General features: G+C 36.0%; 2 protein-coding genes across 3 annotated transcripts in view; one reads left to right on the top strand and one right to left on the bottom strand.

Moving 5' to 3' along the window:
- Positions 1–12,600, bottom strand: part of aasdh (aminoadipate-semialdehyde dehydrogenase) — a 13,967-nt gene extending 1,367 nt beyond the window's left edge. The window contains 13 exon segments of the mRNA NM_001423801.1: positions 1–36; positions 160–285; positions 1,307–1,470; positions 2,194–3,034; positions 4,715–4,833; positions 6,986–7,286; positions 7,392–7,564; positions 8,157–8,263; positions 8,942–9,183; positions 10,652–10,844; positions 11,680–11,942; positions 12,042–12,162; positions 12,270–12,600. The exon segment at positions 1–36 is cut by the window's left edge and continues 96 nt beyond it. Coding sequence (NP_001410730.1) covers positions 1–36; positions 160–285; positions 1,307–1,470; positions 2,194–3,034; positions 4,715–4,833; positions 6,986–7,286; positions 7,392–7,564; positions 8,157–8,263; positions 8,942–9,183; positions 10,652–10,844; positions 11,680–11,942; positions 12,042–12,162; positions 12,270–12,502 — 2,919 coding nt within the window. The 5' untranslated portion in view covers positions 12,503–12,600.
- A 339-nt stretch (positions 12,601–12,939) lies between these two features.
- hjurp (Holliday junction recognition protein) lies at positions 12,940–18,650 on the top strand. Of its 2 annotated transcripts, none has more exon segments than NM_001082878.2 (10): positions 12,940–13,106; positions 13,240–13,306; positions 13,393–13,445; positions 13,653–13,683; positions 13,784–13,809; positions 14,123–14,192; positions 14,442–15,976; positions 16,422–16,455; positions 16,550–16,601; positions 18,264–18,650. In NM_001082878.2, coding segments are annotated over 10 exon segments (1,983 nt in total). In that variant the 5' UTR covers positions 12,940–13,031; the 3' UTR covers positions 18,304–18,650.
- Positions 18,651–18,830: the final 180 nt, after the last annotated feature.

The raw sequence follows: 18,830 nt of genomic DNA, 5'->3' as shown, positions 1-18,830 counted from the left end.
ACTGCTGGAATACTTCCACAAGACTTTTCCACTGTCCTGGACAGACAATTAATGCAGAATGACAAGACTAGTATTAGCTTTAAAACATGACCTGTTTGTTTTTAGAGAAGTGGTATGTTTTCGTGCATGTACTCCAGAGAAGAGCAAACATGTACTTACTGGATTAAGACAGTGAAGATGCCCACCCAAAGAACTACAGTATAACTGTCTGGGAGACAAGTGGACACAAGGGGATGAAAACACTGCACCACCACCACAGTAATGCTGCCATGTACAAGTCTTTGTCTGAAATAAAGAGAGACAAGTGTGTAAAATATTAAGGATGCAGAGTAAATCCTGTACTTGGGATAAAAGAGAAAAGTAACAATATAGATGATTAAATATTAATCTAGTTTTAGCAGCATTTCATGTCAATGTCATCTGAAACAACTGAGTTGTGCAAGTAAAAACTTATTTTCTCCATATGGCAACTACTTTTCTTAATAACTGATACATTTTTTAAGACATGTGGTTATGAAAACTAAAAATGCATCAAACAAGTTTAAAAAATTCAAGCCAAAACTATAATAAAAAACTTATATACACTATAATATGATATAAAGCAGGGGTGCCCAAACTTTTTCTTATAAAAGGCAAAAATCAAAACTTGATTGCAAGCTGTGGGCCAAAGTTACATATTCCAAATCGTATTGCATTAAATTTGCCATAGGTAATATCCTAATTTATTTGCTAATTATTAAACACAAGTAGAAAATGTTGCTTTAAAACATATAAATTATTGATGCAGTATCATTTTTAATGTTTTATAATGACCTTATTATAGTAAAAGCATAAACAATTCCATTTATAACACAATAGAGTTCAATGCTGAATACACTAGTGGAGCTGCTCCTGCCTTTACCTTGATTTACTCACTGATGTTTTTTGCATTGTCCTCTATCTTTCAACTGACAGTATTTATAGTTTAAAAATCTGACTAATTTACAACATTTATTTCAAACAACATTCAATTAAACAAAGAAACGTAAGGTTACATTAAGTTTGAAATGATGATCTCTGTCTAAGGCGTTCGCCCCATCCAATTCCCCGTCATTCTCCCCTTTCTTTTCAGATGGGATGGTGGGCAAAACCTTAAGATTACCATGGGTCAACTTTAGCCTGCAAGCCCTACTTTGGGCACCTCTGATATAAAGAAATAATTAAAATTTCTTTCTTTTTTTTTTTTTTTTACAAAAATTTAATGGTGTTATAAAACAACATTTAGAAATATTTTTAAAAACTTAAGATTTAAAAAAAAGTATTTTACCAGTGGATTTAATGCATATACATGGCCATCATGGGATCCTGCGAAAACCAGTCCAGTTTTAGGGTCCACAGTAGGGGAACTTTTCACAACATCACCGGTCTCAAATGTCCACACAGTGTCCCCGCAGGAAACATCCAGAAAATACATCTTTCTGTCATAACAGCCTAAGGAAAATAGTTAAACAGGTTATACGCGCTGAGGAACACTGCTGAAAAGCTCTGCTATTCAAGCCAAAGTATTTATACTTCTCTTAACATTCCCTTAAAACCAACAGTTTACCCAAAATGTAAGTTCTGTTAGCATTTACTCACTACCTGATATGTTAATACAAACCTTTGTGAGTATCTTTCTTTTGTTGAACACAAATGAATGTCAGTATTTTTTCCTACTATGGATGTCAGTGACCACTGGTTTCTGACATTCTTTAAAGTATCTTCTTTTGCATTTAACACAAAAAAAAAATCTTCTAAAGATTTGGAAAAAGTGGTGTGCGAGTGAATGTTTTAATTTTGGGGTCAACTGTTCCTTTAATGGTGTCACAGTAGCTCAGTGGGTAGCACAATTGCCTCACAGCAAGAAGGTCGCTGGTTCGAGCCCCGGCTTGTGAAGTTTGCATGTTCTCCTCGTGTTTGCGTGGGTTTCCTCCGGGTGCTCCAGTTTCCCCCACAAGTCTAAAGACATGAGCTGCAGGTGAATTAAAAAAAGCTAAATTGGCTATAGTGTGTGTGTGAATGCATGAGTGTGTGGGTGCGGCTGGAAAGGCATCTGTTGCATAATAAAACATGCTGGATAAGTTGGCGGTTCATTCCGCTGTGGCAACCCCTGATTAATAAAGGGACTAAGCCGAAAATTAATGAATAAATATTGGTATAAGCTCAAGGACAAACCTATGGCTACAAGTCCTCCGCATGAAGAGATGGCCGCTGAAGACTCCAGCCGATCTCCAAGGATTCGCTCCCAGATGACCTCACCCCTGGACAGATCGAGAGCCTGCAGTCGGTGCGAATGAGAGCCAATGAACACTGTGGTTCTATCAGGAGCCACCAGCAGCATTGGAGAGGCGTCAACACACCTGCCTGTGTCAGATCTCCACAGGACCCGCAGAACAAGCGGCAGGACACCAGTAGAGTCTTCCCTCACACCCCCACGTGAACACGGGCTCTCACTGGCCGGTAGTGTCTCTTCTTGAGCTTGAAGATGGTCTGTCATGTTTGTAACAGCAGAACTCTTAGAAAGTTCCAGCGAGGGGTTAGATATTAAACCAGTGTCATTACCTACAGAATTATTGGTCACGTAGTTTTTGTCTTTCGCATCGGAGAAAATTCCCTGTGGTATTTTTTGAAAACCCCATTTGAAAACTTCGGCAGCTCGTCTTACGACTACAAATCCCATTGTCCTTCTCACTAAGGGAACTACAAAAGGACTTTCTGTGTCGCTCGATGTGGTCATTTCCTTGTGTTGTCTTTTACCTGAAGCTTCAGAGTCTGAATAGTCCGCCGTTCTTTTCTTTGATGGCAGGACTGCATCATCATGCGTTTCTGTCATGACGTGGCTCAGCAGGTCTGAGAAAGAGCCGTCCAGTATGACCTCCAGCAGGCCTACCGAGGTCGTCCCCATGGCAACGGTGATGTCATCAAAGAGACGCAGGGCCTGAAGGGAGTCTCCTCCACTGAACATGAAATGAGCATTTTCTTCAACCACAACGTCATCCTGCAGGCCAAGACACTCCTAAAGGACACGATCAAACACACAGTGGCAGTTACACTCAGCAGGCAATAGGACAGATGTTGCAGACTTAAAGGGATAGTACACCCCAAAATGACAATTCTTGCTTTATTTACTCACCTTTCACTTGTTTTAAACCTTTTTGTGCGTCTTTTTTCTGTTAACCATAAAACCCTATTTTTAAGAAAGCTGGAAAACTGTAATTATTAGCTGTTTACATCTAAAGATTTAAATTTATTCCTGTACACTATTGGGTATTTAAAAATGAATTAAATGTATGTGCAAAAGTGCAAAAGTAGAATATCATATATGAGACGTGCGAATAAAGCAGCGTTTCCATCCAATTAGTCAAAGAGAACAAAATCGTCACTTCCTGATGAACTGGCGGCAAATATCAAAAGTAAAAATTGAATTTGCTGTAGTAGGAAAAGCTGCGTAAATCTTTTCTTTATTTAATAGAAGACTTTCCCCTTAGAAGACAGTATGCTGACACGCAATGAAGACAGGGTGGTGTTTGAAGGAGTGAGATGCAGAGCACAGATGCTCTTGAAAATCTGGAGGTCATTAATATTATAATAACACTAATACTGAAACGGTTAAGGCGTTTTAGAATGACCAAAACAACATTTCAGATGTTTTACAATGTGCTCAGCCTGCTGGTTTGTCCATTCACACAATTTTATCATCACAAGATCTCTTATAACAAAATCATATGACTTTTTTAATGCACATACTGAAATTTGTTCAGCAAAAGTCTTTCCATCGTAGTTTATGTGCATTTTTTCGTATAGAATAAAATTTATCCTACTTAGTTATGAGCATATGATAATTTTCTAAATGCATATGCATCTTGGCATTTACATTAACCGTTTTTTTATATGCATATCCCAAATCTGCATAAAAATAGGTAGATGGAAACATAGTTATTGACTCCATAATATTATTTTTTTTCTATTATTCCAGCTTTCTTTAAAATATCTTCTTTTGTTTTTAACAGAGGAAAGCAGGGCCAGAGTGGGACTCCTTTTCAGCCCTGGAGTTTCAAGCCTCAGACCGGCCCACCTCAGTTCACGACTGACTATATTAAAATAAGGTCATTTCCAATTCAGTTTCTAATGACACTATCACATCTGTTTTTGAGAAATCAACTGCTTTAGAACTTCAAATGTTCAACAACCCTAACAGTATTATATGTCTTAACAAAAAAAAATAATAATAATTACTCAGACGAGGAACGAACCCAGGTCTGCGGGGTCGAAAACTAACGTGCTATCCACTGAACCACAACAGCTGTTCAGTGAAATATGACCAAGTTATATCATCATTAAAAGGACATATAAAAAGAGTACAGCTGCAGTAAAATAATGAATAAAAAGGCTGTGGTCAAGTAAATAGATAAATAAATTTAAAAAGTGTGACTGCTGAGAGCAACAGATTCTGGAGCTAGGGATTCCGACCCTCCCGGCCAAAAAACGGACCGCCCCACCGGGAATTCTCCCGGTCCTCCCGATTAGCCAGTCCGGGCCTGGAGGAAAGAAACTCATGAAGATTTGGAGCCATTTAAAGAGTAAATAGTGATTATATTTTCATTTTTGGGTAAACTATCCCTTTAAAAAAATAAAAAATAAATCACAATTTAAAATTGGTGCCTTTCATGTAAAAAAGGGTAAATGCAAGTTATACCTTCCACAGGTTTTGTAACTTCAGTCTCACAGATGCAGTGTCTTTCTGTGGAGCTTGTTTATTTTTGTCTTGTCTTTGAGTTTCACACGTCTTCATCAACTCATCAATGGCTATTTTACCTAAAAATGCATCAAGAACATTGAGAATAAAAAACTCATAACTGATTAAGTAGATCAACTGTAAAATAAATGCCAATTAAAATATCTAACAAGAGTAATTATAACATTCATATCTTTCCTATCAGTGCTTTTTTTGTTTAACTGTTCTTGCGTTTTCTTTAAAGGTTGCATCAATGTTTTTACAAGTATTAACACACACATAAAAAAACACATTAGTCATTTCCATCATCAGTCATTAGTCAAAGTACACTACTTGAATTTGAGTATTGCTACGTTGTTGTATTGATTATATACAACTTGAGTAAAGGAACATTCATTCATTCATTCCTTTTCCTTCAACTTAGTCCCTTTATTAATCAGGGGTCGCCACAGCGGAATGAAACGCCAACTTATACAGCAAACGTTTTACACAGTGGATGCTCTTCCAGCTGCAACCAAGTACTGGGAAACATCCAGATACACTCCTTCACACACATACACTACAGTTAATTTAGTTTATTCAATTCACCTATAGTGCATGTCTTTGGACTGTGGGGGAAACCTCACCAACACTGGGAGAACAAACAAACTCCACACAGCGATGTCCACTGACCCAGCAGGGACTCCAACCAGCAACCTTCTTGCTGTGAGGCAACAATGCTAACCACTGAGCCACCGTGTCGCCCAGTACAGGAACATCAATGTAATAATAAAAGTTTCATGATTCAGAATTACTATTTTATTAAAAGGGTTTTGATGTAATCTTCACTTTTGTTATGTTTAATACCATTTAACAGAAATATTTTTAAATCTAAATAGAATAAATTGAGATTAATGTCAAGACATAATGTTGTATTTATTATATAGTTGAAACCAACATTATTAGCCCTATTCAATTAACTAGAGAACTATAAAACAACCTATCGTTATACAGTGACTAGTCTAATTACCCTAACTTGCCTAACTCCCCTAGTTAAGCCTTTAAATTGCACTTTAAGCTGAATACTAGTATCTTGAAGAATGTCTAGTAAAATATTATAAACTACAGAAATTAGTTATTAAATCTATTATGTTTAGAAATATGTTGAGTCTGTTTCTTTAAACAAAAGATGGGGAAAATATATACGAATATATTAATTCAGGAGAGCTAATAATTCAGACTTCAACTGTATATAGAAAATAATTATATCAAATAATGTGTTAAATGTGTGTATGTATATATGTATATATATATATATATATATATATATATATATATATATATATATATATATATATATATATATATATATATACACACACATACATACAGTTGAAGTCAGAATTATTAGCCCCCCTTTTTATTTATTTATTTATTTTTTCAAATTATGTATATTTTATATACATAAAATTTATATTTTATATATAAGGATATTTTCACAGTATGTCTGATAATATTATTTGTTTTATTTCGGCTAGAATAAAAGCAGTTTTTAATTTTTTATGAACTATTTTAAAGACAAAGTTATTAGCCCCTTTAAGCTATATTTATATTCGATGGTCTACAAAACACACCATCGTTATACAATAACTTGCCTAATTACCCTAACCTGCCTAGTTAATCTAATTAACCTAGTTAAGCCTTTAAATGTCACTTTAAGCTGATAGAAGTGTCTTGAAAAATATGTAGTCAAATATTATTTACTGTCATCATGGCAAAGATAAAATAAATCAGTTATTAGAAATGAGTTATTAAAACTATTATGTTTAGAAATGTGCTGAAAAATTTTTCTCTCCATAAAACAGCTAATAACTAATAATTCTGACTTCAACTGTGTGTGTGTGTGTGTATGTATATATATATATATATATATATATATATATATATATATATATATGTGTATGTGTGTGTGTGTGTGTGTGTGTGTGTGTGTGTGTGTGCGTGTGTATTAAAACCATACATAAACATGCAGTTATGAGAGCATGAATGAATAAAATGTATTTTCTTTGATAATTTAAATCTATTAATAGTGTACCCTGTAACTGTTGTTTTAGTGTTACGATTATAAAAGGTTAACTGAACTGAATTCAGGTTGGATTGGGTACATTTAATAAAATAGTCAGAGAGACCTTCAAATGCATTGTTGGACTCATCTTAAAGTCCAACTCGTCTTACAGGACGGCGTTCACTTGCCATGAGAGGTGAGTGGAAGAGCAGGGATGAATACCATCATGTCTGGAATGCTGTGACTGGACAAACGCTTTGATAGTTGATGGCGAATCTCTCCTTCGGTTACTCTGAGGGACGGAGGGCTGGCTTTTGGCGAGACACTGACACTGATTTCAGAGGGTTGTGTTAAATGTTTCTCATGATGTATTTCAGAAGACAAGGGGGCTCCTGCATGACCTGATGTCAGCACTATAAATGCCAGCAGCCTGTCATCCTTGCTCAGGTTCACAGCACACGCCTCTACCCCAGAAAAACTCTCAATCATCTAACCACACATAGAAAGCAAATCATCAAGTAAGATGGGAAATGTAGCTTTCAATACTCTCAGAGATTACTATTAATGTTGTTAAATGGGTCACAAAGCACATACCTGCTGCAAAGCATCTAAATGAACCCGCTGGCCAAAGCGCTTGACCAGACGATCCTTCCTGCCCAGGAAATAGAGATTTGAGTTCTGCACCTGCACCCAGTCTCCAGTCGCACGCATTGTGCCCTTGACAACAGTTTCTTCATCGTCCAGAAGACAAACTCTATTCTGACCACCTGAATGTAAAGACAATAAATCACTGTACAATATGCCAATGTGTACTTTAAATATAAATTTAGATCATGCACACAATGAGTTCAATAAGCAATACTTCAAAGTATGAAAGTATAATTTCATATGAATCTCCATTACTTCTAAATATCTTTTTTTCAACACCTAAAACAAACTAGCACAAGGTTTAAATAATTCTGCTTCCAGTCCTAACAGTATGTAAAAAGGTGGGTTTTCTAAAGCTTTTTCGTCAAGTTTCCCACTGCAAATGTCTAAATTATCTTAAATGAAGTAGGAGGTATTGATTATTATTTATTTTTGACTGGAGTAATGGTGCTGAATATTAATCTGCATTACAGAAATAATTTACAATTTTAAAATATATTAATAATAAAAGCATATTTGAATAATATTTCACACTATTACTGTTTTACAGCATTTTTGATCAAATAATTGCAACTTCAGTGAGGAGAAAGGCTGTTTTTATACATTAACAAATTTTACTAACCTCAAACATTAAACATCTCCTCAGAAAACATGTTAATTTATCACTAACACAATATTGCTAAGGTCTAGATTTAGATAACTGTACTATACCTATGAACAACTGGCCTTCTCCTTCAGTGACGAGATGTCCTGTTTCATCTCTAACCTCCATAACAGTGTCTAACATTGGCTCTCCAAGGGGCACAGGTGCATCAGTTCTGTCAAATAACGATACACTTTATGTATACACAGAAAGAGCATCACAAGCAAATGGCTGAATGCTGATAACATTACACATAATTTTCACTTAACTTTATATTACAGAAGATACAAGGTGTTTGTTTTCCTTTTAAATTAGTTTTTTAAGTATTAATATTCCAATATTAGCTTTTAGTTTTCATTTTAAAAATCTAGGTGTATTTTAAACATTTATTTTTCATAAAATACATCTCTATTTTTTACTTTTAATAACAATAATAAAGTATAAACAAAAACAAAACACAATACATTGAGTCTAAGTCAAGTCTAGGTTTTGCAGTTATTTAATAAATAAGAGAATCCTTTGAATAATATTGAAAAACTACATTAATTAAAACTACATAAATTAAAGTGGATAAATAAACTAGAGAAATTAAATAATTTTCATTGTTTTAATTTACAATAGTACCCCTGTAACTTTTAAATCATAAAAAAATCTGTTTAAAAGAGCATTTTAATAATTAGACATCTTTTTTTAAGAACTTGAACAAACTTCAAACTTCTTAGCAAATTAATTACAAAACATTAAGCTTGTACATTTTTTAAATGAAATGTATACTGATAAATTACTGAACATGCATTTTTAGTACTCATTTATGATAAACACAATGCATGGCTGAAGGTTTGGAATCACTCACATGTCCTCCAAGCACAGGTGTTCATCTGGGATTTTGTACCAGCTTGCCCAGCAGGAAACTTCAGTGGTGCCGTAAAGATTACAGATGTGAGTGCGATTGCCTTCCTGCCTCCAGCTCTTGACAAGATTTAGAGATGGACATGGCTCTCCTCCAAAAGCCAATATCCTCAGGGAAGAATATGCACTCAGCACCTCCTCCTGAAGGACAACCTTTCCAAAGCGCCTCACAAGAGTGGGAGTGGCCTGAAAAAAAAATTACAGTCAATTATATTTAATCAGACTATTGATCTAACCAAAATCTTATAGGGACAGTTCACATCCAACCACTTACTCAAACAGATGTGCACTGTAAAATAATATTCAAACTTAGCAGTTTTACATATTTTATATTGTGAAACCCTGACCTTTCTACTAACATCTTTTCACCTTGAAAAGTTTTATGAAAATTTTTAATAGTTAAAAAGTGATGATTTGTGCATGTTGGTGTCGTATTTTACAGTAAAAAAAAAAAAAAAAAACTTTTAATAAACAGCCAGTACATTTTTTGTTTAATATATCAACAGAACAACATCAAAAGTGGACCAAGCAGAGATCCTATATTGCAATTCACAACCATGAATAAATGGGAAACTGTTCATGTTTACAGTGTGGTTTTAAACTTTTAATAACGTTTTTCTTCTGTTGAATGAGATATTTTGAAGGATGTTAGTTAAAAAGCAGCCATAGAGATCTATAGTAATAAAAAAAATTACTATGGAAGTCCATGGCTGCTTTATGTAGCATTCTTCTGTACATCATCTTCAGTGTTTAACACAAGAAAACAAAAACTGTAAAAGTTTTTGCACAAGTGTAGGACGATAATGATGACAGTATTCTTTTTTGGGTGAACTATCTCTTTATTTCTTGTTCATGTACACTATTTTACAGGTGAGGAGAGTAAAATAAATAGCTAAACAAATACATAAAAATGCTAACTTTTTTTGTATTACCAGTTTGTTAAAATGTTATGTTTAAATAAGCAAATGGGGCATTTTTTCATAAAATGTGCACATTTTTGGCCCCTGAGAACACTCCTCTCAACATATAAAAAATCTCCCTCTCTAAAAAATGTTTGTACAATATAAAGGCTGGAGTGTTTTATGGTTTATGTTTTAGTTCCAGAGGAAAAAAAAAATTGCGGAAAAAGGTCTTTAAAAAAAATGTATTGTAACTGACATTGACAGAACGATTTAGAAAAGAAAGGTTTTCTTAACATCAGACACTGTTTGAAATGCCCAAAACCTAAATACTGACAGATGAAAAGTCTGTACTTTTCCCTTCCTGTGAGACCTTGTAGTGTCTGATATTAAAGATGTATCAAGCATAGAATTTGTTTCATGGAAAAAAACAACAACATCTGAGTGGGTCTTTAAGCACTGGAGTGTGAAAATGAGTTTTGAGTGATGCAAAACAATTTAAACTAAAACACTGAAAACAAATTATTGGTGCAAGCAGATAAATGAGTGAATACCAAAAGAACACACTCATTATCTTTGTAATCTGCATAATGCAAAAATTTCAGCTCATTACTTCTGCTAAAAATGTTGATTACAGGACCATCATCTCAACCTCGCAGCATGTGAACATTCATGAGAAAATCAAAATGAGAAACGAAGTTATTTGATTATTGAAATGTCTAATTAAAGACTCGGAGAGGAATAAAGTCACTTGCCTGTAAGACTGTTGTTGTGTTTCGTTTAAACAGCACATGAGCGAGTCTGCGTGGCATCTTTTTAACAGCAGAGGGCACAATTAGGAGACACGCTCCTGAGGAAAGGGCCAAAAACACCTCCACCACAGATGGGTCAAAGGTTAATGGAGACGACAGGAACACAACGTCTTCTGGAGTCATCTTAAAGACAGAGCTGTTGAGAAGTAAAAAAAAAGAAGTAAATTAAAAATGACTTCTGCTATCTCACAATATTAATTTGAAAAGAACAGTCGAGGCGACAGTGCTCGACGACTGAGCCACCACGCTGCTCTACTTTAGCTTTATTTCAAATGTTTTCAATAGTTTTATTCATTACTGTAATTGTTTTACTATATATAATAAAGAAGTATTCTAAAAATGCTTGAAATAGGACTGTTACACCAAATATTTTCAACTTAAGTGTCACGTCAATGTAAAAGGACTTCTTCAATAATAAATAAAATTGGACAATGATTAGCTTAGCCAGACGCTGCATTCCAAACAGGATATTTCAGCTGCTCAGATGAGCACTTTGGAGTGAAAAAATATCATGGCCACCATATTTAAGTGTCATTCCAAGCAGAAGTGGTCAAAGCTGGTCACTTCAAAGGGCTCTTTGGAATGAAGTATTTTAAAAGGTACAACTGATGGACACTTCGGGCCATGATTCTATGTGCAGGGAAGTTGATTGGTGTCACATACTGCATTTAATTTGGGAGGACTCCTCCCTATGCTCTAATAATCCCTTCAAATGTACTTCTCAAAGGAATTAGGGCTTTCTGAATAGAACCCAGCAAGAGTTTCACGGTCTAAACGTGAAACATTAGTCTGTTGTGTTTTCGGACACATTTTTATGGATAGTAGATTAGTGATTTAATACTGTTAAGTCAAATTTTAATGTATTTTTTTTACAACCAGGTAAACAATTGAACACATTTGTTTAAAAAAAAACAAACAAACAACAAAAACACTCGATATTTACAATAGAATGCTGAATGCTGTGTTCTTACCGCAGGTGTATAATATTGGGCACAATACACCTGTGTGGGACCTTCACTATTTTAGGAAGGCCTGTTGTTCCGGATGTATGCAGAATATAAGCCAAAGGCTCCCCCTGCTGGATATTTTTGGTCACGGCAGAGCTGAAAGGCGCATCGTTCGCTTGACTGTTTTCCTTCTGCTCACTTTTTATTTTGATTAAAGTGAGTCTGTGTGAACAAAATGTTGCACATACTTCCACGGATATCAGGATAGAAAAGGCACTCTGGAATTGCTGTTGGTTACAAAATGTGCAGTTAATAACAACAATTAGAATTAATATAATATAATATAATATAATATAATATAATATAATATAATATAATAAGCCCACATGAAGCAGCTCATTTTGTATCAAGCAGAAGCTCAATCTGCAGTTGTTGATCATTCTCAGGCTGCACTGAGGTGGTGATGCAGGATCCAGAGGTAAATATGCTGCAGGAAACTGCAGGATACTGTTTGAAGACACAATTTACAAATTATTAGCAAAAAACTGTATTTTGATATTAACTAGCTACTAGAATAACCCATTCTAAGCAAGCATCGACACAGTGATTCGTACCCTATTATCCAGACAGGAAGAAGAACATCTGGATGGCAGAATAACCCTATTGCACCTTCATGATTCTGGACAGAGACGCGCAGTTGTGCAGTTAATTCATCTGACAGGGAAATAAGTTCATCATATGTTAAAGAGACGCGCGCTGCGATGCTGCTGTCAAACGCGACAGCTCTTTTATCGCCGTGAGCGCGCGCCGCCTCGTGCACTAGCTCGTAAAGGAGTTTCGCTGTCATGTCTGAGCGAAAAATGTGTTAAATAATCATTTGATTAACTACATTGTACATTGCAATATACTAGTTCATGAGCGCCTGCAAACTAGTATACAGACGAGAGCGAATCGCTCGGTTGAGTCGAATGCTCGGTTAGAACAGATTCACAGAGATTTGAAAGAGTCGTTCACGAATTTAAACGAGTCTCCCTTAAATCGGTAAATCGCGGTAATCAATCTTTAAAATCATGGAACTGATTGCTACTTCTTGTCCACAATTTACTTTAAAAACATGAGTGACTTGAGAACACATTTTTTTAAATTCAGACCCGTTTTTAAATGAACCATTCAAACGAACCGATTCGCAAAGATGACTCTGACAAATCAGTTGATGAACTCGCGCTTTAAGATGACGTTTTTTGTGTCGCTTGAAAGAACGTCCAATCAGAGATCGAGATTTTCACTCGGGAAATTCGAAAGTTTAACCGAACCGCTGCGTCAAAGCATATATTGGTCAAATAAACTTGGCTTGTTGTAAAATTTATTTATGCAACATGCCTTTATATACAGATCAGTTCAAGAGAAATAACGATGTCTTCAGAAACACAATGGAAGCGATTTTTCAAAAGGTAAGCAGTTTTAATGCAAACGTGCGTTTAAGAGAGAGAGAGAGAGCCTGTATTGGCCTAACTTTACGTTTTATCTATTTAAAAACTCACATGAAGCACTGTACGTTTAATAATATTTTTATGTGCTTTCTAGTATTCCAATCTAAGCGATGCTGGAATAGACATCTGTCTGAAAACAATGACCTGCAGGACTGGAAGAGGTAGGCGAAAATGTTGAAACTAATAACTGATGCTTTTACTGTTGTGCTAATTTATGTGACTCATTTTGTATGGTACATTCTTATAGGTCCTGTGCCCATTGACAGTGCAGAGGGAGAACGTGAGCTGGAAGCATTAAAGGTGCAAATCAAGCGAAATTATGTCCCAAAAAGATACATTCATAGACAGTTTCTAACATGTATATTTAGCTGATTTCTACTTTTCTGGATATGATGATGATGATGATGATGCTACTCAGTTGTTCAAAAAGACAGCATGATCTGGTCATTTTCTATGGGTGTTTATTTTTTGGCTTCTTACATTTACCATTTCTTTCAATACATTCAGACTCGAGTTAGAGCAGACTATTCAGTGAGGGGTAAGAAACCTTTTTTTTTTTTGTATATTGGGTCATTTAAATAAGCTGTTTTGACAATAATGCCATTTTACGTTTAATCTCTTTATCCTCTATTTTGTAGAGTTTGAAGACCAGGAAAATGATAAGGTAGGTTGAAGAGAAATTATAGAATTTGGCTCTTATTTTGACTTGATTATGATTTAACTAGATTCAGGGGCCTTTAATTGATCTATCATTGATTATTGAGTCCATTTATATGTCTACTCCTCACAAATGCAACCAAACTTTGACTAGGATCATGACGACAGCTCATTGACTTCTAGAATGACACAAGCAATAACAAGAGTAAATAAATCGATATATCTTCGTATTGCTTCAGCTCTGCGTGAAGTATTTCTATGTAAACAAGCCTGTATTGTAAAGTTTCTTAACTTCTGTTTTGATACTTCACCATTTTCAGATGGACATGTCAGGGGTCACCGAGGATGATCTTAACGGCTCTGGTCAACAGGAAGACAGCGAAAATCTATGTAAGAAATGAGTGTGTGTGTGTGTGTGTGTATATATATATATATATATGTGTGTGTGTGTGTGTGTGTGTGTGTGTGTGTGTGTGTGTATATATATATATATATATATATATATATATATATATATATATATATATATATATATATATATATAATTTTTTTTTTATAATACTGCTACACTTAAGTAATAAATGTAAGTAAGAAAACACATCTGCAATTTTGAAGTTTACTTCTGTGATCATCATCTAGGGCACGAAGCTGAATCATTCCAGCAATCAGTGAATTTAAACACCACATCTCCTGGGTCTTTGTGGAGTGAGTTATCTTTGCCTAAGGAAGAGGATGAGGAACTGGAGAAATCTTTGAGCAGCAATGGCAGCACTCTTTTGGATGTCTATCCCAGGATGCTTACCCAGATTGGTGAAGCATACCGGCGCCAACACTTGACTGATACGGCGAGATCTGTGGTACAGAAGTATCGCCGCAATCACTGGCAAACTGGTCCAACACAGCGCAACACATCCTTCAAAAACAGACACGGCTGCACATTAAACAAAACAACAGATATCTCATTCTCCAATCAAATTCAAAGTCCAGCACAAAGAAACATCGGTAACTGTTTCAAGGGTAGTCCAAAACTACAAAATCTACTCAAGAACAAACTAAAGTCTTCTCCACTCGATGTATCCTACGAGTCCAGTGCCTGTTTTTACTCACCCAGAAGGAACAGCGTAGATGTGAGCGGTGTGACGGATCAGTCTGCATGGATTGATGTAGCTTTAACCAGGAAGCCAGAGCAGAATCCTGCTCGTGTGATTGACTTCTCAACACCTTCATATTCTGGTTCCCCTTCACATAGTGACAAATCTCCAGATCTGGACCAGACCTATGATGTTGAACCAACATCTCCTGCTGTTCCAACCTCATCGATCTTGACTTCTCCACAACAAAGCAGAGCAGGTCTGTCTATTACTGACCAGAGAGAAACATCAATAATCTCCCAACTCTCCTCATTGGATAAAGACTGTTTCAGGGACCGCCTACATCCTCCTGTTCCCTCGCCTCACCGTAGCTTCATTGGTGTCTTATCTCCAAATGGGAAAAGCACCTTCAGACCAAGCATTCTGAACATGGAAAGACAAATAAACTCGATAGGAAGTCCAAACAGAAGGTCTTCTGTAATCCACCAAGAGCTTCTTAGATCTCCTTATGGTGCCAAACAGGTGCCATTTTCATCACAAAGACGACCTGTTTATGACAACACTGATCAAACTTCCTCTAAGGTAGAGAGTCGGTCCCATTTTACACCATTAAAACGCCAACGCTCTTTTTCTGGCTCCCCGTCCTCATACTCATTCAGTGGATCTCAAATTGATGCGGAGTTCAGAAAGCTGTACCACCACTTCATCTGCCGTGGAACATCATCACCCTGTGCTTCCTCCCATTGTCATCTGTGCGAAAGACACACAAAGGAGAGCTTCCAAAGCCCTGGCTTTTCCTCCTCCAGCATGTCTGCTCTGGCTTTGACGCCTCTGAGAGCCAAACTTAAGAAACGGAGCCGTCAGCCTGAAGTGGAAGAGTCACTCCGGTTTAAACGCTTCAGAGAGAGTCGCTCCCCACTGAAACATTTCCAGCTGACAGATCTTCATGAGGACAAGCATGCTTGGGACAGAGGCGTCCTCCTGCAGTGCCCCAGTCCAGGCTTCCTCAGGGGCACCGGAAACCTCAAAAGAATCCGTGAGGCAAAATTGAAGATGCAGATGAACCAACATGCTCTGTCTTGGGTAAAAGCATTATTGGTGTGACTATTTACATATTTATAAGGACAGTTCACCATGAAGTAAAAACCTGTCATTAGTTATTTGCTTTATTAAAATATTTTAAACAATTAACAAATAAAATTTCTTAGCAATAAAAATATGAAATATTTTGTTTCTTATATTTTGTTGCTTTGATTTTTAGTTCCTAATCTTTTTTTTAAGTGTATGACAATATAAACAAAAATATTGATCTTAGCATATTGGTGATTTCTAAAGGACCATGCGGCACTGAAGAATTACAATTTAGCCTAAAAAAAAGTGTTAATTATAAATATTTAGTATAATTTATAAATATTTTGTGTATTTTTAATCAAATAAATGCAGGCCTGTTGAGCATTAAGAGCATCTTAATCATTATAAAAGTACATAAATGCAGTTAAACAGTGATTTTCCCTAACCTCTTTTGCAGAGAGATGCCCCAAGCGGAGTCCACCTACTTGAAGGTTTGTAGTCACATTTTATAACATAAAAACCTCATCATGCAATCTGTATTTCGCCGTTTTAAACGCACATCAAGTCTTTGTTTTATTTCAACAGCTGCGTCACCTATGAGACATTTTAACCAAGCTACCGCTTCACACTCTCCAAGGTAATTACAGCACGGTCACAAAAAATACCCACTGTCTTAAATATCTAGAAATAAAATGTTCTGCTAATATTTACCTAAATTAATTATTTTAAATACTGTATTATAGTTAGACATTAGGATTTTCTAGATATTACATCCGATAGTGTTCCTAAACGAATGAAGTTAACTTTTAACGTAATAATGGGAGGACAGTTTTACAGTTAAATATATAGCAAACAGATATAGCAAAAAAACATGTTATTGTGTATATTGACGTTTTTCAATATACATGTCAGTATATGCTAATGAATTATCCAGATTTTGCTGTTTTGCTCTAAAGTCAAACTCATATTGGAGGACTGTTAAGATGGCCTGAATTGCTGTGGTATTCACACAACACAAGATTTCTTGTTATAGGAACATGCATACAACCAAACACTGATGAGGTGCACAAACAAACTTTGGTTGAGGCAAATGGCAAAAAAAAGCAATTATGAGATTTGTAAGTCTACATTGTGATTTTTAAGTAGTTTCAATTTGTTCAGTTTGCACTCGTTGTATCGGGTGTCAAACTCAGTTCCTGGAGGACTGCATCCCTTCACAGTTTAGTTCCAACCCTGCTTCAACACACTTATGCCTAGTTCAGACTGCGTGATTTTAGCCCCGATTTTGGCTCGCCGACAAATGCCTGAAATCACAGGCAAATCGGTGCTCGTGCACATGAGTGCCAATCACAAAGTATGAACCTTCAAAGACACGATCTGAGAGAATCGCCGATGCCTGTGAGATAATTGGCATGCTAAATATCTGGAGCTGTCGGCGATTCAAATCATGTCATGTAAATTGAGTTTTGACTGAAAATAATATCAGCCATCGCCTACAGCCAATGAGAGAGCAGCATTTACTTGTGTGTGTTTGTGTGTATACCTGCTGCAGGCCAGCGGGAGGCTGGGGGAGAAGTTAAAAGCGCTCTTTTACGGTTTATTTGGACCCACGAAATGGAGGAAAAACTAGTGGAGGTTGACAGGACTCAGGAGCAACCGTGTCTGTTTGACATTTCATACAGAAAGAAATTAGTTTATTATCAACGTTGAGGAGAAATGGCTAATTCCCTTTAAACCCAGGTGAGCAAACATGTACATGTTCTACCCCATTAAAGGCTTCTTTCTCATTGTGTAGTTAATAACAAAAGATATATTTTGTGTTTTTGGCTGTGAGATGTAGTTTGGACGAAGTTGTCGGCGATTCTTCCTATAGTAAAGTCAGGCAATGTGAAAGTCCCTGTCGCCGATCCATCTTGCAGTGTAAACAAAGCAGCGACGAAACGCTAGCCCAGATAGTCATGCAGTGTGAAAACATCTGTGACATGACTACTTTGAAAATCATGCAGTCTGAACTCGGCATTACCTGGAGATTTAAAACAAACCTGAAGGACTCAATTAGTTTGATCAGGTGTGTTTAATTAGGGTTAAAGCTAAACTCTGCAGGGCTGAGGTCCTCCAGGAGCTGAATTTAACTCCTGTGCACTATATGATCTATTACTTGTAACATCAAACTGTTTTGAAAATATTGCAGCTTTTCTGACAAGATAGTTTATATCCAGTCGACAGATAAATCAAGCAAGAAGTCATGTACTGTGAGCTTGACGTAATCTTCACCTGTTATTAAAAATGTTTTCTTCAGTCTGTCAAGGAGGCGACTGCAGTACAGTCTTCTACAGTGAAGAACCACAGCCTGCATGTATTCCCTTGAGAGGAAACACTACTCATTTCAAGAGTTCTTTTAAGTTCCTTTTAACTGCCCTAGTGAAAACCCGGGGGGTGACCGCAAGTTAAACTGAAGACTTTTTTGTATTTAAATATATGCATGTACATGTTAATGAAGCTGTTTGTTATGTTGTTGTTTCATGAATCTTTTCATTTCGCATTTTAAAATTGTAAATTTTAATAGAATGATTGTTTTTAATAACGTCTATTTACATGTGCATTGACAAATGGTATGGTTATCTGTAAATAATTACAATTTATTGTTCAAACGATTTTTTTAATAAACAAATGTACACTTCACATACACGGGTTTCTTTCATTTTTATTTTTGCATTTTTTGTAGACTAACAAAGGCAGAACAATCTGTATCTTAAGATCCAGGACTGCTAATGCTCACATTGATTTTAATCTTGCTCGGAATAAAAAGTTCACATTTTTGGAAAGTTTAACTTGAGAATCTTAGTTGTTTAAAAACTGACAGTGA

The sequence above is a fragment of the Danio rerio genome, chromosome 20 (genome assembly GCF_052040795.2).
Source record: "Danio rerio strain M-AB ecotype USA chromosome 20, GRCz13ab, whole genome shotgun sequence".
NCBI lineage: Eukaryota > Metazoa > Chordata > Actinopteri > Cypriniformes > Danionidae > Danio > Danio rerio.
Note: the sequence above shows the minus strand (reverse complement) of the source record. Positions and strands in the feature narration are given on the sequence as shown.